Here is a 24,195-nt window from a genome sequence, read left to right as displayed (position 1 = left end):
AAGGGGAAGCGGGCCCCAGCCCAGACCGGAGGCTTAGTAGGCCGCCTCCTGTGCTCCGCCACATTTCCGGGCCAGCCCCTCCTGGAGGGAGTCAAGGCCAGGGGAAGCCAAGCAGGCATTTGGACCTGTGGTTACCACCCCTCCCTCCCTCTGATCTTGGAGAGCCTCGTGCAAGGCCCTTTCTGATCTCTGTCTCTTTATGGCTGAGGTCCCCAGGCCAGGTTTTACAATCCCGCCCTCTCCTTCCCTGGGGAGGGCTGAGCCACCCCAAAGCTTTTATGGCTAGAGCCCTGCCGGTCCCCAGAGCTGCTTGGCCCAAGGAGAAGGGGCCCGCTAATAAAAAGGTCCCGAGCAATAAACAATAAGACATTGGGCCTTGTCGCCTGGGTGGAATCTGGGCCTCAGATTTGGGCAGAGAGGGGAGGGGTCTCCGGGCCACCGCGAATAAAGAAGGTGCCTTGGGAGATGCTCACAGCCACCCCCCTCCCCAGACTCCCACGTGCTCTTTAGGGGCCGGAAAATGGGAGCATCCGAGGACCCACTTGGAAAGAACTGAGCAGCCCAGTTTGCGGAAGGTGGGGGGGAGAGCGGTGCCCGGCGGGCCCTTGGTAGCATTGAATGCCGAGGCAAGGAGGGAGATGCTGGTGTTGCCGGTGAGGCCTGAACCAGACGACTTGGCTACAGCGGACAAGGAGGTGCCACATGGCTCGCTGGCTGGGACCCGCGGGGCAGACGGGGGCGCTTGGAGCTGTGCGTCTGCGAAATGGGTGCAGAGGGGGTGATGCCTGGGGACGGGTCAGACCCGGGCGCTCTCTGCTGAGTCAGGGTTTCTGCGGTTTTCTCTCCTCCTTCTCCAAATCCCGTGACCCCTCCTGAGCCAGGAACTCAGGTGCCAGGAAGGGTGGGGTCTGGGTGAAGAACGGTAATAATTACAGCCTTCCAGAGCATTCCCCGTGCGCCAGGCCGGTTGAGGGCTTTGTGTGGGTCACCTCCCTCCAACCTCACAACAGCCCTGTGAGGCGGCCGATGTGAGGATTCCCATTTTACAGGTGGGCAAACTGAGGCCCAGAGAGGACTCGCACATCTGAGCTTTGCTCCCAGGGCCTCCCCTGCAAGCCCCCCAGAGGGGACCTCAGAGGGAAAGAACAGGCTGTCACCCACACGGGACCAATGAGTCTGTGGTCTGTCCACCCTCCAGAACAACGCTGTCCCACAGATGCACAGTGTGAACCCCCAGGCAAACATTTTCTAGTAGCCACGTTAAAAAAAAAAAAAGTGGCAAAAGACACCGGCGAAACTAATTTCAATTTTGTATTTTATTTAGCCCGCTTAATTTCAGTTTTGTATTTTATTTAACCCGCTATATCTGAGATGTTACCATTTCAACATGTAACCGATAGAACAAACTATGGATGAAATATTTTCCATTCTTCTTTTCATACTAAGTCTCTGAGGCTGAGCGGGTTTTTTTCTCCAAGGAGATGCCAAACTCCCATCAGAAAGACTTGATGGGCATGTAGCTCTCGCCCCGTGGGGCCCCCCCGGGTGGCTCAGTCGGTTAAGCTGCCGGACTTCAGCTCAGGTCATGATCTCGCGCTCTGTGAGTTCGAGCCCCGCGTCGGGCTCTGTGCCGACGGCTCAGAGCCTGGAGCCTGCTTCATATTCTGTGTCTCTCTCTCTCTCTGCCCCTCTCTTACTCACGCTCTGCCTCTCTCTGTCTCTCAAAGAAATAAATAAATATTTAAAAAAATTAAATAAACAATTGAATAAAAAATAAACACATTTAATAAACATTAAAAACAAAAATAGACCTCACCCCGTTACAGCTACGAAAAGTCAATTCCCAGGCCCGAGTTGTTCCAAACCTGCCTAAAAAGTTTTCTCACAACCGAGTAAAGTGTCAGGGTTGCGGTTGAAATTAATACTAATTAAATAGAACTAAAAGGGCCCCTGTTATCACGGCCGCATTTCAAGGGCTCAGGAGCCACACGCAGACAAGCGGAGGTCATACTGGCCGGCGCGGAGCGAGCTGTTTCCATCATCACAGAAAGTTCCGTTGGATGCATGTTGCAAGGGAGAGAGACAAAGGAGAGCGAGAGAAGTCAAAAGGAGCCCCTGGCTAAAGGCGCAGCACACACAGACATCCGAGGTGTGCTGGAGCGTAGAGTATATAGGGAACAATCAGAACTCGATGGTGGGTACAGAACAACACCGGTCGTGCTGGTGTGGGGACCTAGGAGAGGTGGGGGCCGGTGGGGGCGCCATGAGTCTGCTGGCCCTTGAGGGACGAAGCCGGGGATACAGTACGAAGAGCTCTGAGAATTTGAAGGGAGTGATTCATTTCTTTAGCTAGATTTTTCTTTACAATTATTATAAAAGTAATATATCAAAGTGATGTATCTCACGTGTTTTTAAAAAACTATTTAAAAGTTGATATAAAAGTTTTTAAGTTTACTTCTTTTGAGAGAGAGAGAAAATACCTGGTTGTTTGCCCCAAGAAATGCGAACGTAGGCAAGGACATTGCAACAGCTTTAGGCAGGACAGCCTGATCTAGAAACAGCCGTGAACAGGGGGATGGATGGATAATCACGCGGTGATTGATTCATGCAGTAGAATTCTACTCAGCTGCAAAAAAGGAAAAAATTCGAATATACACGCAGACACCAGGGAATGTCGAGGACGTTATGCTCAGCAAAGAAGGCAGGTGCCAGAATGCATTCCATAAGATGAATGTTCTAGAACAGCCAAGACCAGACAGCTCAATTTCTGAGGTAAATGCAGGACAGAGGTCACCACTCGGGCAAGGGCGGGGCCAGATTAGGAAGAGACAGGAGGAAACTTTCTGGGGCCGTGGACCCTTGCATATCTTGATGGGAGTTCGGACTGCGTGAGGATGTGCGCTTGTCAAAATTCCCTTAAGATTAAGACATTTCTGGGGTGCCTGGGGGCGGGGCTCAGTCGGTTGAGAGACTTCGGGTCAGGCCATGGTCTCGCAGTTCGCGAGTTCCAGCCCTGCGTCGGGCTCTGTGCTGATGGCTCGGAGCCTGGAGCCTGCTCGGATTGAGTGTCTCCCTCTTCTGCCCCTTCCCCGCTCAGGTTCTGTCTCTCTCTGTCTCTCAAAAATGAATGAACGTTAAAAAAAAAAAAAAAAAAAAAAAAGAGGGGCGCCTGGGTGGCTCCGTCGGTTGAGCATCCGACTTCGGCTCAGGTCACGGTGTCACCGTTCGTGAGTTCGAGCCCCCCGTCGGGCTCTGTGCTGAGGGCTCAGAGCCTGCAGCTATAAACGGAACGACATGGCTGCAGATTAACCTGAAAGAATGATCGAGGTGCAGGGCACCGTGTAAGACAGGAAATCAGTATTTTTTGGAAGGAGAGGAGAGGGGGAGGGGGAGGGGGGAGGAGGAGGGGAAAGAGAAAAGAAATCTGACGAGCTCTGAGCGCTCACCCTGTGCCTATGGTTTGCCTGTGCTTCTAAAAAAAATTTTTTTTTAACGTTTTATTTATTTTTGAGACAGGGAGAGATAGAGCATGAACAGGGGAGGGTCAGAGAGAGGGAGACACAGAATCTGAAACAGGCTCCAGGCTCTGAGCTGTCAGCACAGAGCCTGACGCGGGGCTCGAACACACGAAGCCGTGAGAGAGTGACCTGAGCTGAAACCAAGAGACTGAGCCACCCACGTGGCCCCTCCCCACCTCCTCCACTTAGATTTTCTAAAGAGAAAGACAAATACGCATGTGCCTCATTAAGCAAGTCTGGCGGACTTAAATGCCCCCCCCCCAAGCCCCACCCACGTGAGGTGCTTAACACAGTAGAACTTCAAGGAGGGGTCATCATCCAGCCCCAAGGGCTTCGGGCCATGTGGTCACATGTTTGGGGTCAGGTGCTTCCACCGGTGGTTTCCAAGTCCCCTGAGATGTCTCTGGTCCCACGAGCCAAGGGCAGGGGTGGGGGGGTGGCAAGCACACAGCAGTCACTGCCACTATGATTTAATTCAGAATTCAAGATGTACGGAAGCCAGGACGTGGAAAATTCTAGTCTCACAACTACCCCAGACCCAAACCACTATCCGTCCTTATTTGTGATGCGTTTTGAAGGAAGAGGCACACATGAGAACGTTTCATTGGAACCGGTCCCATATGTGCTTGCAGGATTCTTTTATTTTTTTTTTTTTATTGGGAGGGGGAGGGGCAGAGAAAGAGAGAGAGAATCTTCTCAGCCTAAAGCCCCGTCACAGGGCTGGATCCCATGACCCCAGGGATCCTGACCTGAGCCGAAATCAAGAGTCCCAGATGCTTAACCAGCTGAGCCACCCAGCCGCCCTAATGGGATTTTCTTTTCTTTTTTAACTTTTTTTTTTTTTAATGTTTATGTACTTATTTATTTTAAATCCTTTTTAAAATTTTTTAATGTTCATTTATTTTTTTTTATTTTTATTTTTTTTTAAACGTTTATTTATTTTTGAGACAGAGAGAGACAGAGCATGAATGGGGGAGGGGCAGAGAGAGAGGGAGACACAGAGTCTGAAACAGGCTCCAGGCTCTGAGCCATCAGCCCAGAGCCTGATGCGGGGCTCGAACTCACGGACCGCGAGATCGTGACCTGGCTGAAGTCGGACGCTTAACCGACTGCGCCACCCAGGCGCCCCAATGTTCATTTATTTTTGAGAGAGGAGAGACAGAGCATGAGCGGGGGACGGGTGGAAGGAGGGGGAGACACAGAATCGGAAGCGGGCTCCAGGCTCCGAGCTGTCAGCACAGAGCCCGATGCGGGACCCGAACCCATGTACCTGGAGATCATGACCTGAGTCGAAGTCGGATGTTTAACTGACTGAGCCACCCAGGCGCCCCAATGTTTATTTCTGAGAGACAGAGACAGAGTGCAAGCAGGGGAGGGGCAGGGAGAGGGGGAGACACAGAATCGGAAGCAGGCTCCGGGCTCCGAGCTGTCCGCACAGAGCCAGACAGGGACGCGGCGCTCGAACTCATGAACCACGAGATCATGACCTGAGCCAAAGTCGGACGCTTAACCCACTGAGCCACCCAGGCGCCCCGGTGGGATTTTCTTTTCATACACGATGTTTTACATCACTGATTCTTGGAGGTGGGACACGGGAGAAGGAGAATTTCCGCTCCCTCTTCCTTCCCCTACTAGTGGGGCCTGACTGGTTTTAAGAAGTCCATAGCCAAAGAAATTAGTTACTAAGTATGAAAAGGGCTGTGAAAGAAGCAAACAGCATGCTGAGCCAATAACAATATAACAATGCGCCTGGGGGGGGGGGGGTTGTCTCCTGCTTTAGAGGGGGTGGTCTGCATAATTAAAATGTTGCCAAGTGATCTCCCAAAGAGGTGACTCTATAATCCCCCCCCCCCGCCCCCCAACCCCAAGAGCGGGCAAGTGAAAAGCGCCTCGTTTCTCTCTGGACTGCGGCCAAGGCGTGAGTCATGGCACCGAGAAGGAGGTGCCCAGAGGAGATGGGGAGGCTTGCCCAGATGGGCTCCAAGCTTCTGGAATTTCGGGAGGTGAGGAAAGGCGCTCCCGCCACAGAGAAGGGCCCAGGCCAAGGCATGGGGCTGGGCTGGAGACCGCACGGTGTGCCCTGGGAATGAGGCACGGTGAACCCCAGCTCGGGCTCGGGGAGTCTGGCAGGGCTCCCCCAGAGAAAGGCAGGTTGGTCACAGGCCCCCGCCATGAGTCAGCAGGCTGGCAGGCTGGCTGTTAAAAGCATCCTGCGGCCCGATTGCATTCCTCAAGGGTGGGGCCGCTCGCAGGAAGGGGGCGGTGCCCCTGCAGCCCCCCAAATCCCAGCAGCCCCCTCTCTCTCCTCCGCTTTGCACACACCGTTCCCCGCCCTCCTGCTCCCCCCCCCCCATCCTGCTTCCCAGGCCTCTCAAATAAATACACTTAAAATATATCTATATATAATCGCAGCCTGTCCCGCACACTCCCCAACCCCCCGCCTACCCCACCTGCCCCCATCACCGTCCGATACACCACGTTTAAAACGTTTGGGGTTCATTTTTGTCCACTCAAACACACGCCACAATAGGGCTTTTTGTTTGTTTGTTTGTTTGTTTTGTCCGCCTACTCTGTGCCCCAGCCTCTGGCATACCGTAGGTGCTCAATAAATCCTCGCGGGCTGAATGGAGCAATTTGACCCCGTCTCGGGCAAGAAGGCCTAACGCTTCCGGGGATGTGGAGAGCTGTCTTGAAAAACGTACAGGGGCACCTGGATGACTCAGTCACTGGAGCGTGGGGCTCCTGATCTCGGGGTTGGGAGTTCAAGCCCCACATCCGGCGTAGAGAGCACTAAAAAAAAGAAAAGAGGGGGTGCCTGCGTGGTTCCATCAGTTAAGCCTCCACCTTCGGCTCAGGTCACGATCTCACGGTCCGTGAGTTCGAGCCCCACGTCGGGCTCTGTGCTGATGGCTCAGACCCTGGAGCCTGCTTCGGATTCTGCGTCTCCCTCTCTCTGCCCCTGCTCCTCTCTCGCTCTGTCTCTGTCTCTCTCTCAAAAAATAAGTAAACATTAAGGAAAGAAAAGAAAAGAAGATCATACAGTAAAGTCGATGGGGGGGGGGAGGGGCGTGTTTAGGTTTACGAATTTTAGCGCCTGTATAGATTTGTGTAACCGTCACCAGCCTCAGGGTACAGAACGGGTCCCATCCCCCCTTGGCGGTCGCGCCCTCCGCATCCCTGAATGCCCTCACCGCCCCCCCGCCCCATCCCCACCTCGACTCCTACCCCCTCGCCCACATCTCGTCTCTGTACAGCTTTGCCTTCTGGAAAACGTCCTGTCGGGTTCCCGTTGTTGGTTGCGACGATTAACCACACGCCCCTGTGGCTGCGAGCGGGTCAGAAGCCTGGCTTCGGTGCCACTGCGCGGAGATCCCCGGGTCGGCAGGAGCGCGTCCCTCCTGGAGGCTCTTGGGAGAGAATTCTCCTTCTGTGCCAGCCCTGACAGGCTTCCTGTGGTCTTTGGCTCTGGAGTCCTTTTTCTGCCTCCAAATGCAGCCACTCGCCTCTTGCAAGCTCTCTCCTCGTTCCCTTCGGCTTCCGTGATCCTGGCTTCTCTCTTAGCCCCCCCACTGCCTCCCTTTTAGAAGGACCCTTGTGATCACATTTAGGGTCCCCTCCCCGGCCCCCAATAATCTCCCCATCTCGAAACCCTTCCCGTAACCACAGCTGTAAGATCCCACTTTCCCTGCAAACGTAACACACTCACATAGGCTCTGGGGACTGGGATGCAGACGTCTTCGGGGGCCACGGTCACATAGGTGGAATTCTACCTTCGAGACGCATCCACGGGTGGTCGTTCTCAGTGGCTGCTTCTCGTCTTTGCCAAGTAGTGCCGCGTAGTGTGGACGTCCCCGTTTGCCTGCGCACCTGCTGAAGGACGTCTGGGGTGTTCCCACTTTGGGGCGATTGCGAACAGTGTTGCTATAAACGTGTGAGTGCGGATGTTGGTGTGACCATACGACTTCGTTGCTCTTGGGTGAACACGCAGGAGAGGGAGAGAAGCCGTTTTAAAATGGGGGGGGGTTATTTATTTATTTAAAAAAAATTTTTTTTTTACGTTTATTTATTTTTGAGGCAGAGAGAGAGCATGAACAGGGGAGGGTCAGAGAGAGAGGGAGACACAGAATCCGAAGCAGGCTCCAGGCTCCGAGCTGTCAGCACAGAGCCCGCCGCGGGGCTCGAACTCACAGACCATGAGATCGTGACCAGAGGCGAAGTCAGAAGCTCAACCGACTGAGCCACCCAGGCGCCCCTATTTATTTATTTTTGAGAGAGACAGACAGTGGGAGCAGGGAAGGGCCAGAGACAGAAGGAGAGAGAGAGAGAGAGAGAGAGAGAGAGAGAGAGAATCCCAAGCAGGCTCCACACTGTCAGCACAGAGCCTGAACTGGGGGTCGAACTCGCAAAACCTCAAGCTCATGACCTGAGCTGAAACTTGAGAATCGGACACTTAACCAACAGAGCAACCCCCCACCCCAGGCTCCCCGAGAGAGAATCTGCTTTAAAATCTGCTTACATTGGGGCGCCTGGGTGGCTCAGTCGGTTAAGCGTCCGACTTCGGCTCAGGTCATTATCTCGAGGTTCGTGGGTTCGAGCCCTGTGTCAGGCTCTGTGCAGACAGCAAAGAGCCTGCCTGGGATTCTCTCTCTCTGCCCCTCCCCTGTTCGTGCTTTCTCTCTCTCTCTCAAAATAAATAATTAAACTAAAAAAGATGTATAGTTCAGTGAGATATTTTAACATACAGTATATAATGCAATACAATATGATAATAATATTCCCCAAGGAGTTAAATACTCCCGTGACCAAGGGGAGGCAGGTGAAGACATACTCAGAGAGGTTATGTGAGGTCAAACCCATGTCTCCTTGACCACCCCCCCCCCCATCCCGAACCCCCCACAGCCCCTGCCCAGAAAGAGCACACCTGGAAAGAATCGAATTCGGGGGCTACCTCATGGCCCTTGGTGGTTAGGGGCCACACCCGCTTGGGTACAAATCCTGGCTCTGCCCTCCATAGCTGTGTGACATCAGCCCAGTGACTTTGCCTCTCTGTGCCTCCATTCCACATCTGTAACACGGGGATAGAAATACCACCCACCTCCTAGCTTTGTGAAGGGAATAAATGAATTCAGGCGCATCACGTCGTGGGGATCGCTGTGCCAAGGGGGCGCTCTCAGCATTATTTAAAAAAACATTTTTTTTTAAGGTTTATTCATTTTTCAGAGACAGAGCGTGAGCAGGGGAGGGCTAGAGAGAGAGGGAGACACAGAATCCGAAACAGGCTCCAGGCTCCGAGCTGTCAGCACAGAGCCCGTCGCGGGGCCCGAACTCACGGACTGCGAGATCATGACCCGGGCCGAAGTCCTACGCCCAACCCACTGAGCCTCCCCGGGGCGCCCAGCCTTATGTTTATTTCTTCAACGAATGTTGACTGAAGGGCTTCCCTGGGTATTCGGGTGCTTGGGATACACTGGGAATGGAGACAGGGAAACAAAAGAAAACAAATACCTAAAATCCCTAGTCTCACGGGAGCTTTCTCGCCAGAAGGAAGGCGTAAACCCTCGAGGGAGGGAGGGAGGGAGCCTCTCAAGGGCTCCAGAAAACAACGCAGGGGGAGGCTCAGCTGTAAACAGGGCAGGTGGCCGAGGCCTCAGGGACAAAGTGCAGGGGTGATCTTGGAGCACAGGCAGGAGGTGAGCGTGCGAGTCACGGGAATGGGAGACAGATCAGTCAGTGCAAGGGCTGTGGGGCAGGCCTGGGCCTGAAGGGCTGGGAGGGTTTCTGACAAAGGAGAGCCAACAGCCTAGTTAGTTTCTTTTTTTCTTTTTTTTTATTAAAAAAAAAAATTTTTTTTAACGTTTATTTATTTTTGAGACAGAGAGAGACAGAGCATGAACAGGGGAGGGGCAGAGAGAGAGGGAGACACAGAATCGGAAACAGGCTGCAGGCTCCGAGCTGTCAGCACAGAGCCTGACGTGGGGCTCGAACCCACGGACCGTGAGATCATGACCTGAGCCGAAGTCGGACGCCCAACCGACCGAGCCACCCAGGCGCCCCCAGCCTAGTTAGTTTCTAACCAATTCTGAGAACCGACCACGGTGGGGGTGGGGGGGGCGGGGTGGTGCGCTGGAAGCAGCGAGATCAGCAAGGAGGTGACCCTGGGACCCTGGCTTTTAATCCTTCCTCCTGGTCCAGAAGCCCAGAGAGGTTATTCAAGGTCACAGAGCTAGCTGGTAGCGGAGCCTGAGTTCAAATCCAAGGTTACCCAACCTCAGCCTGTCTGCCTTCCCCACCGTCGCTGCCCCTGGAGATGGTGACGAAGCACCCCGCCCCCCGGGGGATCTGAGCTGGGGACCCCGATGTGCTCATGGCACGGGTGTGCCAGGCACCGGGAATAAAATACTGAATGTGACGGACGCACTGTGGCCTCGTGGCAGAGGGAAGGGGTGAAGGTGCCTTGACAGGTACCTACCGAGACCACCTAGGAAGGTGGCTGTGTGGCCTTAGGGAAACGCGTTAACCTTTCTGGGCCTCCGTTCCTTCTGGCACGAGGTGATGTTCTCAATACCCGCTTCATGGGATTCTAGAAGTCTGATAGTCTGTGTGTCCTCGGCTGAGAGTTTCTTCATGAGAGGGGCCCCCCAGGTGGCTCAGTCGGTTGAGCCTCCGACTTCGGCTCAGGTCAGGATCTCACGGTGTGTGGGTTCGAGCCCCACGTCGGGCTCTGTGCTGACCGCTCGGGAGCCTGGAGCCCGCTTCGGATTCTGTGTCTCCCTCTCTCTCTCTCTGCCCCTCCCCTGCTCACGCTCTGTCTCTCAATAATAAATAAATAAATAAATGTTAAAAAAAATTAAAAAATTAAAGAATTTCTTTATGAATGCCCCCCACCCCCCACCCCCCGCCTCCTCCCCTGCTGGAGGCAGAGGGAAGTCAGAGGTCTGAGGAGGGCAGAGAAATGGGCAGACCCAGGCTATGCAGGGCGTTGAGTTCCGGGCTGAGGGGCTGCGGCCAGGTGCGGGATGGGCAGGCGGGAGGGACTGGAGGCCACGAGACTGAGGAGGCTGGGTTGAGGGCCCGGGGGGCGAGGAGGAGACCAGAGCTGGATGGGGGCAGTGGGGACAGAGAAGGAGGGCCAGCGCCTGGCACACGGTGGGGTAGAAGGCCTCAGGGCTGATGCCTTGGGCCATTAGACTCTCGTGTCTGGGAGTGGGGGGGGGGGGGGTCTCCGGAGCAGGGCAGGACAGGCATCTTCTGGGAGGCTCAGTGGGTCCTTGGCCAGCTGCCCGTCGTGTTGGCCGTGGACCCCACTGTCTGTTTCTCCTGCAGGCCTCTGACCCAGCTCGATAGTTACCCCCATGCCTCTGCTCCCATCGAGCCACTGCTGTGTGCCTGGTGTGGGACACATGGTGTGGGGACACGGCGGGCTCGTCACCCAGCGAGTGGAAAGGTCACACCGGGGCCAGGTTTGATTTACAAGGTTGGGAGAGAAGGCACACGGCACCTGTTCTAGGACACCCAGTGAGGTCCGGCCACGCGGGAATCGGGTGGGGGCTCCGTGGCCTCTGCACTCTAGCGCAGACGAGGACAGGGGACCAAAGTCTTGATTGGAGGACTGGCAGATCCAAAGGACCGGAAGGGGGAATGATGCTCAGCGCGCTGGGGAGATTCGGCTGGAGGGTGGGGTGCGTGGGGAAGGGGGGACTGGAACAGAAAACCGTCTGCAGGGCTGAGGTTCAAATCCCAGCCCTGCCTGGAACTTGCTTTATGGTCTCGGCCAAACCACTTCCCCTTCCTAATCTTCCTTTTCTTATCTGTAGCCGTGGTAACACGGAGGGACATCCCAACCCTACCGCGTTCATGCCTCAGTTATTTATCGGATACCGATTGATTCATTTATTGAGCGGTCGCTTGTTCTGGGCTCAGAGGGCACGGTCGTGAGGTTTGGAAAGAGGCCTGCAAAGAGAGCAGACTTTGGGCATCTCTAAAGGCCCGACAGGGGATTTTTGAAGGGCTGGGTACCGAGAACCACTGAGGCGGGGGGGGGGGGGGGGGGGGGGGGGAAAGGTCATAACAAAAGCTCTTTGACTTGACTTCGTTTTTTTCTAGGGAAATCCCTTCCTTCATTCACATGAATGAAGGAACCCCACATTCATTCAGTTAGTCAAATACTGGCTGAGCACCAACCATGTTCCCCCAGGGCCTCCTGGGGTGGGGCGACGACCCTCGATTTGCAGGTTGTAAACGCTGGGAGAGGGGGGAGGTCTGGGGGAGGGGGACACCCTCATATTTATTCATGTATGCAGTCACAGACTGTTTCAGGGACTTCTGACAGGCACAGGATCCTTTCAGGGACTCCTGACAGGCACAGGATCCGTTTTCCTGTCGCATAAACTGGGGAGGAAATTTCTCCAAGTTGCTGTCAGACCAAAGACTGAAATAGCACTGCCCACTAAAGGGAGCTCGTTTCCGGAGTGGTTATCAGAAGCCAAGCGCTTAACCTAGATTATCCCTTTGAATCCTCAGGTGCGATTAAAACCATGGGGTAGAGATTACCATTATCCTCATTTGACAGATGAGGCCACTGAGGCTCAGAAGGTGAGATCCGCCGCCCAAGGCACGGAGAGAGCCAAGGCCCAGGCACTTGGCCCCCAGTCGGCCTGATGGTAACTGACCACCTCTGAGCGCCCACTCATTGGGCTCATCTGCCTAGCAACCAGTGACATCACCAAGCCCACACCCACACTCAACCTTTGGGGGGGAAATGACGTCATCACTGAGCAGTAAAGTGACTAAAAGGTGCTGAGGGCTTACTGTGTGTCTGGCCACGATAATTGTAGGAGGGCCCGGCTGACTCTGGCTGATGGAGGACTCCGGATCTCAGGGTTGTGAGTTTGAGCCCCGTGTTGGGTGTAGAGATTACTACTTAAAAAATAAAATCTCGGGGCGCCTGGGTGGCTCAGTCAGTTGAGCGTCCGACTTCGGCTCAGGTCACGATCTCGCGGTCCGCGAGTTCGAGCCCCGTGTCGGGCTCTGGGCTGACGGCTCAGAGCCTGGAAGCCTGCTTCGGATTCTGTGCCTCCCTCTCTCTCTGCCCCTCCCCCGTTCACGCTCTGTCTCTCTTTGTCTCAAAAATAAATAAAAAAACGTTAAAAAAATTAATAAAAAAATAAATAAAATCTCTTTTTTAAAATTTTTTAAAAATCTGTATTTATTTTTGAGAGAGAGGGACAGAGCATGAGTGGGGAGGAGCAGAGAGAGAGGGAGACACAGAATCCGAAGCAGGCTCCAGGCTCCGAGCTGTCAGCACAGAGCCCGACGCGGGGCTTGAACCCATGAACTGTGAGATCATGACCTGAGCCGAAGTCGGACGCTCAAGCGACCGAGCCACCCAGGCGCCCCGAAAATCTTAAGAAAGCCCCCAAACAGTAATTCTCGCCCAGATTTATTGCATGCAGGGCTCCATTTTAATTATTTTTGTGTCTATTGACGCATTATATTTTCCCACTGTCCTTATTTTTTAACAAAATTAGCAGGGGTTCTCTCTCTCTCTGACGCTCCCCTGCTTGCTCCCCCCCCCCAGGCAAAATAAACAAACATTTGAAAAGAAACAACCGTGGTTTAAAGGTAAATAGATAAATAAATAGTTACAAAATAAAATTAAAACAGGTGTTTTCATGGGAAGGTTTCCCCCCACCCCCACCCCGTCCCCTTTACTGTTTTGTTTATTCGTTCACTGAATACTTTGTTAAAGTAAAACACCGATCTTTGGTCAACAACTCAAGGAATTTTGCAAGGTAGGCATACCGTCACCAGACCCCCATCTGCCCCCACCCTGTCAGCCCCTCCTCCCAAGGATAACTGCCGCCTGCCTTCTAGCACCTTCTACCTTACTTTCTGTGCTTGAACTTCCCATAATTGAAATCATGGGGTCTGGACGCTCGTGGCTCATCGTTGGCTCAGCCCCTTGTGTTTCCGAGTTTTCATCTGTGTGGACCCCAACCCTCTTTATATAACAAGAGTATCCATAGCAGACAGGGTAACCTACTTACACACGTACTTCCCCCCCGCCCCCCCCCCCCCCCCCGCGCCGTTTCAATGTATTGTCCTCCGTGTACTTTAGCGGGACACCAACGCAAAGTAGCACAGTGTCCTGGCTCAGTGGCTCAGAACTCAGATCGAGTTCTGCAGGGGGCCCGGAAGCTTGCAGGCCCCTCCCCCCCCCCCCCCCCCCCCCCCCCGGAAGCTTACACTGCTCGGAACTCGGAAGGGCGTCCTCCTTAAGGCAGAGGAACCAATGTGTGCGACTCCAAGCCTAGGTGGGGGGGAGGGATGTTGATTTAGGGGGAGGGAGCAAGTGACAGCCACTTGTCTCATTTTGAAAGCGGACAGACCCTCCTAACGTTCCAGAAAAATGACACAGAGTAGCCTCTGGCTTCATCCCCTTTGAACCTGTGTCTCCTCCTCCCGCACATACTTTTACGCCAGATGCCCTAGGACAGGTGAGGCGGCGATGCGACTTCTGGGAATTCTTCTGGGAATTCCTGCAGCCAGCCGGCCTGCACGAATGCGACCACGCTCCCTGACTGCGGACCTCATAAATACCCCCAGGGAAACTCAGTAAAAGGTATCCCCACCTCTGCGTCACCTTGCTGGGTTTTTTTAATGGTTATTGATTTTTGAGAGAGAGAGCCCGTGGGCACCCAAGTGGGGCAGGGGCAGAGTCAGAGGGAGACAGAGGGTCCGAAGTAGGGGAGGGGCAGGGGAGGGGGCGGACAGAGGATCCAAAGCTGGCTCTGTGCCGGGTCCCCCAAATGCCCACCCCCTCTCCCATGCCAGGGGCAGGAGACCCCCCAGGGGAAAGCTCCGGGTGGAAAGACACAGTGGGGTACGTGGATTGCTTTTAAAACAGCTCACCCGGGGGGCGCCTGGGTGGCGCAGTCGGTTAAGCGTCCGACTTCAGCCAGGTCACGATCTCGCGGTCCGTGAGTTCGAGCCCCGCGTCAGGCTCTGGGCTGATGGCTCGGAGCCTGGAGCCTGTTTCCGATTCTGTGTCTCCCTCTCTCTCTGCCCCTCCCCCGTTCATGCTCTGTCTCGCTCTGTCCCAAAAATAAATAAAAAACGTTGAAAAAAAAAATTTTTAAAACAGCTCACCCGGGAAAATGTTACTTCCGGGTATGGCCCTGTGGTCCCTTGGTGGGGCTTTTTCGGGAAAGGCAGGTCAAGCGAGGGGCTGAAGCGTAACACTGTTTCAGTTGCAGGGGTGAGGGGGGGGGGGTGCCTGGGTGGCCCAGGCTGTTCCGCACCGGACTCTTGATTTCGGCTCAGGTGGCGATGTCCCGTTTCATGAGTTCAAGCTGCGCGTTGAGCTCTGGGCTGGCAGTGGGGATCCTGCTTGGGACTCTCTCTCTCTCTCTCTCTCTCTCTCTCTCTCTCTCTGTCCCTCCCCCACTTGGCCCGCTCTTTCTCTCTCTCAAAATGAGTAAATAAACCTAAAAAAAATGAAAAGGGCATCTCAGCCTCATGGTGACCCCTGGATGGGGTTTCATAAGTGGGCTTTGCCAGCCCTGTGGCCTTGCACAAAAGAGTGGGCACAACACATAATTTCTGTGGCTTCGATTTCCTCGTTGGTAACATGGCGGGGGGGGGGGGGGGTGACTTCGCCTCTCCCTCGAGGGTTGGGCCAAAGAATCGATATAAGGAAAGCACTTAACCCCACTTTGCAGATGTGGAGTGTTCCATGTTCGACCGGCTGTGTGGCTTTGGGAAAGTCACCCAACCTCTCTGTGCCTCGCTCTCTTCATTCCTAAAAGGGGGATGCTCATCACTGTCACCGCACAGGATTGTTGTGGGGTTCTGGTAAACCATTCCCAGCTGGCAGATGAAGAAATGAGGTTCAGGGAAAGTTTGTCGCCAGGGTTCTCTAGCTAGCGGGGTACCCCTCCCCGGTCTCCCTGCTCACCATCCCTCCTGCCCTGAGATTTCTCTGCCGCGCCTCCGGGGGTGACCTCAGTCCTCGTCTCCTCCCCGGTCCTCACGGTGTCTCCCCCATATTCCTGCAGCCAGAAGTTGTCAGGCGAATACTTCAGGTACAAGGGGATCCCCTTCCCCGTGGGCATCTACTCCCCCGAGAGCATCCGCATGGTCGAGAACGCTGATGTGCAGGACGACGACATCTTCATCATCACCTACCCCAAGTCAGGTACCTGCTGGGAGGGGTTGCTGGGGGTGGGGTGGGGAGGAGGTGGCCACAGAGGCGGAGACGGGTGCACCCAGGGGAAGGAGGCAGAGGAAACAGTGGGGGGCAGGCCTGAATCTGCTCAGAACCTGGAGCTTGGGCGTTTGCACTGGCGGACCCCTCCGCTAGGTGTCGCTCTTGCGCCCCCACAACCAAGTGGGCTCCTCGTCCTCGGGGAAGCCTTCCCGGGGCCTCCTGGGCTGCAGCACCTGTCCCCACCCTGTCGCGCTCTATCCCCTTGAACTCGCCTCTACTCTTCTTCTCAGCCCTTGTCTCCACCGGCCACTTGGCTGTGTTTTTGGTTGTTGATTTAGCCTCCGGTCTCCCCCCCCCCACCCCCTCCCCCACTAGAACATGAGCTCTTGGAGGACAGACAGCTTAGTGTGCCTGGATCGCGGCTGTATTCTCGGAGCCTAAGTCGGTGCCTGCCACCCATTCAGTAAATATTTGCGGAAGGAAGTGGGGGCGGAGGGAGGGACGATCTTCATTTTCTCCCTCCCTCCCCGAAACGCTGCTTATTCTCTGCCATGGGTGCAGACGCGACTGTGACCTGGGGAGACATTTGTCAGTTTCTCGGGCGAGACAGGCTTTATGTAAACCCGCGCTCACTCCTTTGACTACATAATTAGGGTTGGGGGGGGGGGTTGGCAACCTCGAGGAAAGGTGCAGAGAGCGTTGAATGTAGGTAACAAGAGAACGTCTGGGGGATGAGCGCAGGCTTTGAGGGGGAAAAGATGTTCGTGCGGAGATCTGGAAGCCGCAGAGGCGTTTGAGTGGGAAAGGGTGTCCTAGACGAGGGAGGAATGGCACACGCCAAGGCCCGGGGGTCGGGGGAGGCTTGAGGGAATCCAAGGAACAAGAGGAGATCAATGAGGCTGTGGAAGAGGCTGGGAATGGGGGGGTGGGGGTGGGGTGGCGCACGGCGGATGAAACATCCCTTTGGAGCCAAGGCAAGGCTCCGTGGTGACTTTCCTCAATGTCCCCCCCCCCCCCCGGGGCAGCTTTTAGGGAGAGCAGGGACAGACTTCGGCTTTCCCTTCTCTAGCATGACTACTTCATGTCTTTGTCAAAATATATTTGAAAATTTTCAAAATATGGCTCTCCGATAGAGTTCTGTGAGGGGTCCTTTTTGAGATGTTCACATACCATGCGGTTTATCCATTTTAAAGTGTACGGTTCAGGGCACGTCGTGGGTGACTCAGTCAGTTAAGCGTCTGATTTCGGCTCAGGTTATGATCTCACGGGTCACGAGTTCGAGCCCCGCGCCGGGCTCTCTGCTGTCAGCCCAGAGCCCGCTTCAGATCCTCTCCCCTCTCCTTCTTCCCCTCCCCACTTGTGTCCCCTCTCTCTCTCTCTCAAATAAATAAACATTAGGGGGCACCTGGGTGGCTCAGTCGGTTAAGCGGCCGACTTCGACTCAGGTCATGATCTCTCGGTCCGTGAGTTCGCGCCCCGCATCGGGCTCTGTGCTGACGGCTCAGAGCCTGGAGCCTGTTTCAGAGTCTGTGTCTCCCTCTCTCTGACCCTCCCCTGTTCATGCTCTGTCTCTCCCCGTCTCAAAAAGAAATAAAACTTAAAAAAATTAAAAAAATTTTTATTAATAAAATAAACAGATAAAGTAAACATTAAAAAATCTTTACAAAATAAAGTGTACAATTCTATGGCAGTAATGTATTCACGGATTTGTGCAACACGTCACCACGATCCATTTTAGAACGTTTAGAACAAGATACCCATCAGCCATCACTCCCCAAACCCCACCTCCCCGGCCCCAAACCTTAGGCAACCATTAACCTGCTCTCTGCTCTCTGGGCCTACCGCTTTTTTGTGTATTCATTGGTCAGTTGATCAACACTTGGGTTGTCTGCGCTCTTTGACGGTCAGGAGTAATGCTTCTAGGAACATGGCCATTCCTTTCCATTTCCCTCAGAGGTCTGAGTTTTGAGAGACACATACGGTCATACAACCCCCATCGCAGCCAAGATACAGAACAGCTCCCTCACCCCCCAAATCCCTTCACACCCGTTCGTGGTCTGCTCCTCCCTCACCGCCAGCCCCCGGCAACCATGGCGGCTTACCCCCCCCCCCCGCCCCCCAGAGTTTTGCCTTTTCCAGAGTGTCACACAGATGGGCTCACAGTGTGTGCATCTTTGGAGACCGATTTCTTTCACTCAGCATATTCTACTTTCGATTCATCCAAACTCTTGGATTTTTTTTTCTTTTTTTTTTTACTGCCGAGAAGTATTCCATCCTATGGATGGACTGTGGTATATCCATTCATCTCTTGAAGGGCATTGGGGTTGTTCCCAGATTGGGGTGGGTAGGAATGAATACACCTGCTATGAAGCTTTGTGTGCAATTCCACGCATGCAGATGTGTTTTCATTTATGTCGGGTAAATCCTTAGAAATGAGATTGTTGAGGGGCACCTGGGTGGCTCAGTTCGTTAAGTGACCGACTGCACTCAGGTCACCATCTCTTGGTTCAGGAGTGAGCCCCGCGTGGGGCTCTGGGCTGACCGCTCGGAGCCTGGAGCCCGCTTCGGATTCTGTGTCTCCCTCTCTCTCTCTCTGACCCTCCCCCGTTCATGCTCTGTCTGTCTCTGTCTCAAAAACAAATAAACATTAAAAAAAATTTTTTTTTTTAAACAAGTGAGGGAGGATTAAACTACCAAGAGGTGAAGAGAGCCCCAGTGGACACAGGAAGAGGCCATACAGGGATCAGCCAGTCCCCTTGGGCTGAAGCAGAAACCCTAAGGAAATCTGCCGGGGGTGGGGGCGGGGGGCGGTGGCGGAGGGAGAAAGGGTCACTGAGGGTCCGCTGTCCGGTCACGAGAGCAGCAGGGAAGGGCCCGGGAGAGCCTGGCAGGAAACCCCGGCCTCCTGCGGGGTTCCTCCAGCGCCCTCTACTGGCCGCCGCCGGAGAACCGTTCACAGGGTCCGGCCCCAATATCCCCAAACAGGGCGACCAAGAATGAATCTGGAGGCGAGAGGCAACCCATTAAGAACCCCGGGCGGGGTTATTGTTAGAATCCAGGGAACTAGAGGGGCGCCTGGCTGGCTCAGTCGGCGGAGCGTGTGATTCTTTGACCTGGGGTTCGTGGGTTCGAGCCCCACGTTGGTCACGGAGATTACTTAAAAAAAAAAAAAAAAAAAAACCCACAGAGAATCCAGGGCAATATGATACTAATGACAGGTGATTGTCAATATTATTATTTTTTTTTTCTATTTCTCATCTGACTTGCCTATATCCTCGTGGAATCCGGACGTGTGAACTGGGTCATTTGATGAGATCCCTTCCTGCTATGTGACACACGGGTGTCCCCACAGAGATCAAGGGGCTCCTCCCAAGAAGGGGCAGTGAAGAGAGCTGAGATTTTAAGTCCAGATGCCTGGATTTAATTCCAGCTCCCTCTGTGTTTGAACACGATGCTTCTGCCCTCATCCACGAGCCGCGGAATCTCAGACACCAAGGCCTGCTAGAAGCTTCTGTGTCATTTCCTCAAACTCCAGTTGGTGGAGGGATGGAGGGAAGTTGGGGGAAATCCAGGCTGCCCCAGGCATTCTGGCTCCTTCCATCTCATGGCTTGCCATCCCCGGGAGCCCCAGTTTCCACTGGGTCCCCGCATCCAGCCAGCAGAGAGGGAAGAAGAGAGAGTGGCGGGGGGAGGGTGGGGGGACACGTAGGAGGTGTTTATGGGCCAGCCCTGGAAATGGCTGCCACCTGCACTTCCTTGGCCAGAACTCGGTCACACGGCCCCACATGTAGCTGCCGGAGAGGCTGGAGAAGTGGGGTCCCCTCATCTCCCTGGTGGGGAAAGGAAATGGGGTTGGGTGGACAGCCAGCCAGTCTCTGTCACTTCCTCGCCTCGCCGCCAGCTCTGAGGCTCTGGGCCATCATCCTCCGCAGCGCATCGCGCTGTAAAGCCCAACCCGACTCTGTTTCTCGCTCCTCTCCCCTGCACCTGTCCCCGCCCTTTGATTGACTGGCCCAATTTCTCCTGACAGGGACCAACTGGATGATTGAGATCCTCAGCTTAATCCTAAAGGACGGGGACCCATCCTGGATCCGCTCGGTGCCCATCTGGAAGCGGGCGCCCTGGTGTGAGGCCATCCTGGGTGCCTTCAGCCTCTCGGACCCACCCAGACCCCGCCTCATGAGTTCTCACCTCCCCATCCAGCTCTTTGCCAAAGCCTTCTTCACCTCCAAGGCCAAGGTGCAGGAGGAGGGAGGCGTGTGGGGGCGGGGGAGCGCATAACCAAGGGATGAATTCGGCACGGTATTTACGGAGCACCTACTATGTGCCTGATCTAGAACGGCAGTAAATAAACGCGCAGCAATGCCTGCCTCGCAAGCCCACGTTCTAAAGGGTGACAGGCCGAGAGACTAGAGAAGAAAAATCTCTTCGTGGGCAAAGGTGATGACTTCACGAACAGCCCGCAGGGGTGGGCGAGGAGGGCAGAGCGCGCCGGCGGGAGGCAACGGTGGACCCCACGGAGGCTGGGTGGGGGGGTGGATGGCCCGCGCGGAGGTGAAGAGAAGAGGCTGAGCTGGGGTTGTATGTTGAAGGTGGAACCAGCAGTGGGATTTGCTGGCAGATGGGGCGTGGGTGTGAACCAGATGAGTCAAGGGTGACTCCAGGGCGTTTGGTTTAAGCAATTGGGAAGATGATGCTGATGTCAACTGACTTGGGGAGACCGGGAGAGAGGCTCGGGGGAAGGCGGGAGCTCTGTTGGGGCCCGTGGACGTCCAGGTGGAGGGTTGCCAGTGGGCAGCGAGGCAACCGAATCAGGATTCGATAGGACACGCATCTCTGGAATTGGCTGGTCGACACAGAGGTGGACGGGGCCATTAAAGGCAGGAGACTGGTCGCATCACCAAGGAAGCGAGTGTAGACAGAGGAGGCCCCCCGGGACCCCCCCCCCCGCCCGGTCAGGCTCACGGCTTTGCTGCGAGGAGGCCCAGATCTCGGCCAAGCTGCTGCACCCACGGCCGCAGAGAATCCCAGCAAAAGGACCGAGGCTAAAGTCAGTGGCGGAAGGAGGCGTGTGGGTCAGCGTCCAGGTGTCTGTCCCAGAGCAGAGCTGCCTGACCCTCCCGGCAGCGACATGGGATGACACGCGAGCCTTGGCATCCGGGGTGTTTGTCGGGGCGGACCGCCCGGGTGGCTGACCGTGGTCGTGGGGAAGGAGACGGTGGCCAGGAAAGGAGCCATCTGGTGGGGCTGACGCGGGCTTGGTTGTGGAGTACGAAGCTGGTAATCAGCTAGGAGCCAGGGAGTCGGAGCCTTGAACACCAGGCCCAGAGGCGAAGAGGGTCAGTCAGTGCCTCTCACCTTGATCAACCCCATCCTGAGCCCCCCATGCCTTCCTCCTCCTGTTTTATGTATTTAGAGAGGGGTAGGGAGGGGCAGAAAGAGAGGGACAGAGAGAGTCCCAAGCAGGCTCCATGCTGAGACCACAGAGACCAATGTGGGGTTCCATCTTGCCAACCGTGAGATCATGACCTGAGCCGCCGAAATCAAGAGCCGGACGCCCAACCGACTGAGCCACCTGGCCCCTCCCCCCCCCCCGCGCCCCGTCCTCCGGTCTTAATTCCCTTGAAGCCAACCTGTCAACCCGCCTGGTCCGGGAACAGTCCCCGTGTCCTGCTGGAATGTGGCTGCAGGGAGGTCTCCCCATCCTCTGGGATGAGATGAACTTGATCTAAGCCACTGTTGGCGGGAAAGTCCCCTGAGAAGTCTACCCTGAGGCCTTCCTGCTGCAGGCCCAGAAACAGAGAAGGCTTGGGGGCATGCAGTCTTTGGGGTGGGGTCCTGCCTGTGTGCGACACCTTCTCCCCTCTCCCCAACACCCATACGCAGGCGATCTACATGGGCCGGAACCCCCGGGACGTGGTGGTCTCGCTGTATCATTACTCCAAGATCGCCAGGCAGTTGAAGGACCCCGGCACACCTGACCAGTTCCTGCAGAACTTTCTCAAAGGCGAAGGTGAGGACTGGGGCAGAGTGGGGGTCCGGAAGGGGTGCCCCTCTTGGGCCCAGACAGGAAGGGGGCAGGGGAGGGGGTAAGAAGGAGAGAGAGAGGCAGCGATACAGGGCGTGATTAACAGTGAAGGCGACAGGTGTGTAAGAGACCGAGCGACGATGACAGACACAGCAATGGGAAGAAGCAGAGAGAGACTGAGAGACACAGAGTAAGCAGGAGACAGAAGGAAACGGAGACAGACGGACAGACACACAGATACAGAGAAGGGAAGAAACAAACAGAGACAGAAATGCAGAAAAGGGGCAGAAACAGAGAGAGATGGGGAGACAAAGGTTCTCTCTCCGGGGGCCAGATGTGGGGGGGGGGGAGCTTGGGGGAGGCATCCAGCCCTGAGTCACCACGCCCGGGGCCACTTTGGGGGCTAGTCAGGCCCCCCTGGTCCCCCAGCGGGGGCGGCCCAGCTGCCCGGCCCTCATCCGCCTGCCCCTCCGCCCCGCCCCGCAGTGCAGTTTGGCTCCTGGTTCGACCACATTAAGGGCTGGATTCGGATGAAGGGCAAAGAGAACTTCCTGTTCATCACCTACGAGGAACTGCAGCAGGTGATCCCGCGCCCCCACCCCCACCCGGCGCCTCCCTCCCCCTCCCCTCCTCCTCACGCCCCCTTCCCCTCCCCCCAACACACCAGGTACTGGGGGCACCGCGGTGAACAGAGCAGAGTCCTGAGCCGGGGAGCAGGAGAGGGGCCATGGGCAAACAAAGAAAACAGATGGCAGCTAGAGAGCAGAGAGAAAAGGCAAGGCGGAAAGGAAGATAAGGAATGTGTGGGGGCACGATTTTAAATAGGGTGGTTGGGGAGGCCTCCGGGAGAAGATAACACTTAAGCAAAGATCTGAAGGTCAAGGACGACCCAGGGGGATAGCTGGTTGGGGGGGGGGGGAGGTCTCAGGCAGAGGGAACCCGCCAGTGCAAAGGCCCTGAGGTGACAGCACACGCTTGATGTGTTTCCAAGGGGAGCAAAGAAGGATGTGGCCAGAGCCGCCTGAGTGGGGGTAGGGGTGGGGGTGGGAGACACAGCAAGGACCTTGGCTTTTCTCTGAGGAGGTGGGAGCCAGGGGTGGGCCGTGAGCAGGCGAGGCGGTAGGAAAAGCACGGAACCATGGCGCGTGGGGAGTGAGCTCCATTTCCTTCTTGTATGTACACATCATGGATTTTATTTTATTTGGCGGGGGGTGGGTGGAGAGAGGGGGAGACGCAGAATGGGAAGCAGGCTCCAGGCTCCGAGCTGTCAACACAGAGCCCGATGCGGGGCTCGAACTCCCGAACCGTCAGACGGGAGTCGGACGCTTAACCGACTGAGCCACCCAGGCGCTCCTCATGTATTTTTTTTGGGGGGGGGGTGCTTTCTGTCGGTACTTTTTGGAGGGGGAAGCACCTGAGTGTTTGTGTCCGACAAAGCAGATAACGTCCCCCCAAATCTCTCAGAGCCTCAGACGTCCCATCCTTAAAATGGGTGGGAAAATGCCAGCTCGTGAGGTTGCGTGAGCCGCCGTAGGGAGCCCCCGGCATAGCACGACCATCCGACAAGGTACACCAAAGTGTTAATATAGTGCGCAAAGTAAAAGCGACTAGGTCCCGAGGCAGGACCCGTGGGATCGGCAAGAACGAGAATACCACGCACCAAACACCTCAATCCTCAGCGTGTGGACAGGCGAGTCACAGATTAGCTGGAACCACCTACAGCTGCCCATATCGGACCCGTTTGGATCTGCGAAAAATATAATTGTGTAGGGTGCACCCCGATATTGTTAGTACCCCCGTTTTATGGAGGAGGAAGCTGGGGGACACTTGACAACCTGCCTGAGTCTTTTGCCCACCCCGGTAAACGTCTTTTGGTGGAAAGGTCCAGACAAGATGTCCGGCGTTAACCGCCACACCCCATCCCCTCCCCCACCCCCCACCCCCGCTTTGTTTTGTTTTGTTTTGTTTCATCGAGCGTTTTCCTCCAAAGCCAAAAACTGGGCCATGCAGCCTGGCAGAGCTTCTGGGCTGCCCCTGGCGTGTTAGAATTTCTGGGACACGCCGGTGGTTCAAGAAGATAAAGGGATGTAGGGTTGCGAAACCAGGAATGGCCTGGAAAACCGGAGCCGTGGGGCTGGCGGCGCTGACGAGAAGGCTAACTGTCCTGGGCACTAAGTATCAGGGAAGGCGGCGAGACAGAGGAGGGAAGCGTGGGCTTCGGGCACGGAAATCTGAGTTCCTCCCTAGCTGTGTGACCCTGGACGAGTGTCTTCCCCTCTCTGGGCCTCCATTTACTGACCGGGGTAATGACACCTGTCTGCAAGGCTATTGGCGGGCTTGGCACAGATATACGAGAGAGAGAGAGAGAGAGAGAGAGGGTGAGGGGCAGAGAGAGAGAGAGGGAGACAGAAGTTGCAAACTGCGCTCTGTGCTGACAGCAC

General features: G+C 55.4%; 1 protein-coding gene across 3 annotated transcripts in view; it reads left to right on the top strand.

The window, feature by feature from the left end:
- The window catches only part of SULT2B1 (sulfotransferase family 2B member 1), a 31,166-nt gene that overhangs the window by 3,881 nt on the left and 3,090 nt on the right, over positions 1-24,195 (top strand). The window contains exons 1-5 of one of the 3 annotated variants that reach the window (XM_042969422.1): positions 13,798-14,014; positions 15,575-15,714; positions 19,757-19,965; positions 21,613-21,739; positions 22,241-22,335. In XM_042969422.1, the coding sequence (XP_042825356.1) occupies positions 15,654-15,714; positions 19,757-19,965; positions 21,613-21,739; positions 22,241-22,335 (492 nt within the window). In that variant the 5' untranslated portion in view covers positions 13,798-14,014; positions 15,575-15,653. Of the gene's footprint in view, positions 1-13,797; positions 14,140-15,574; positions 15,715-19,756; positions 19,966-21,612; positions 21,740-22,240; positions 22,336-24,195 lie in introns of those variants that run through there. The other 2 variants (XM_042969421.1, XM_042969420.1) reach the window with 2 other exon arrangements.

Source organism: Panthera tigris, chromosome E2, assembly GCF_018350195.1.
Source record: "Panthera tigris isolate Pti1 chromosome E2, P.tigris_Pti1_mat1.1, whole genome shotgun sequence".
Classification (NCBI taxonomy): domain Eukaryota; kingdom Metazoa; phylum Chordata; class Mammalia; order Carnivora; family Felidae; genus Panthera; species Panthera tigris.
Note: the sequence above shows the minus strand (reverse complement) of the source record. Positions and strands in the feature narration are given on the sequence as shown.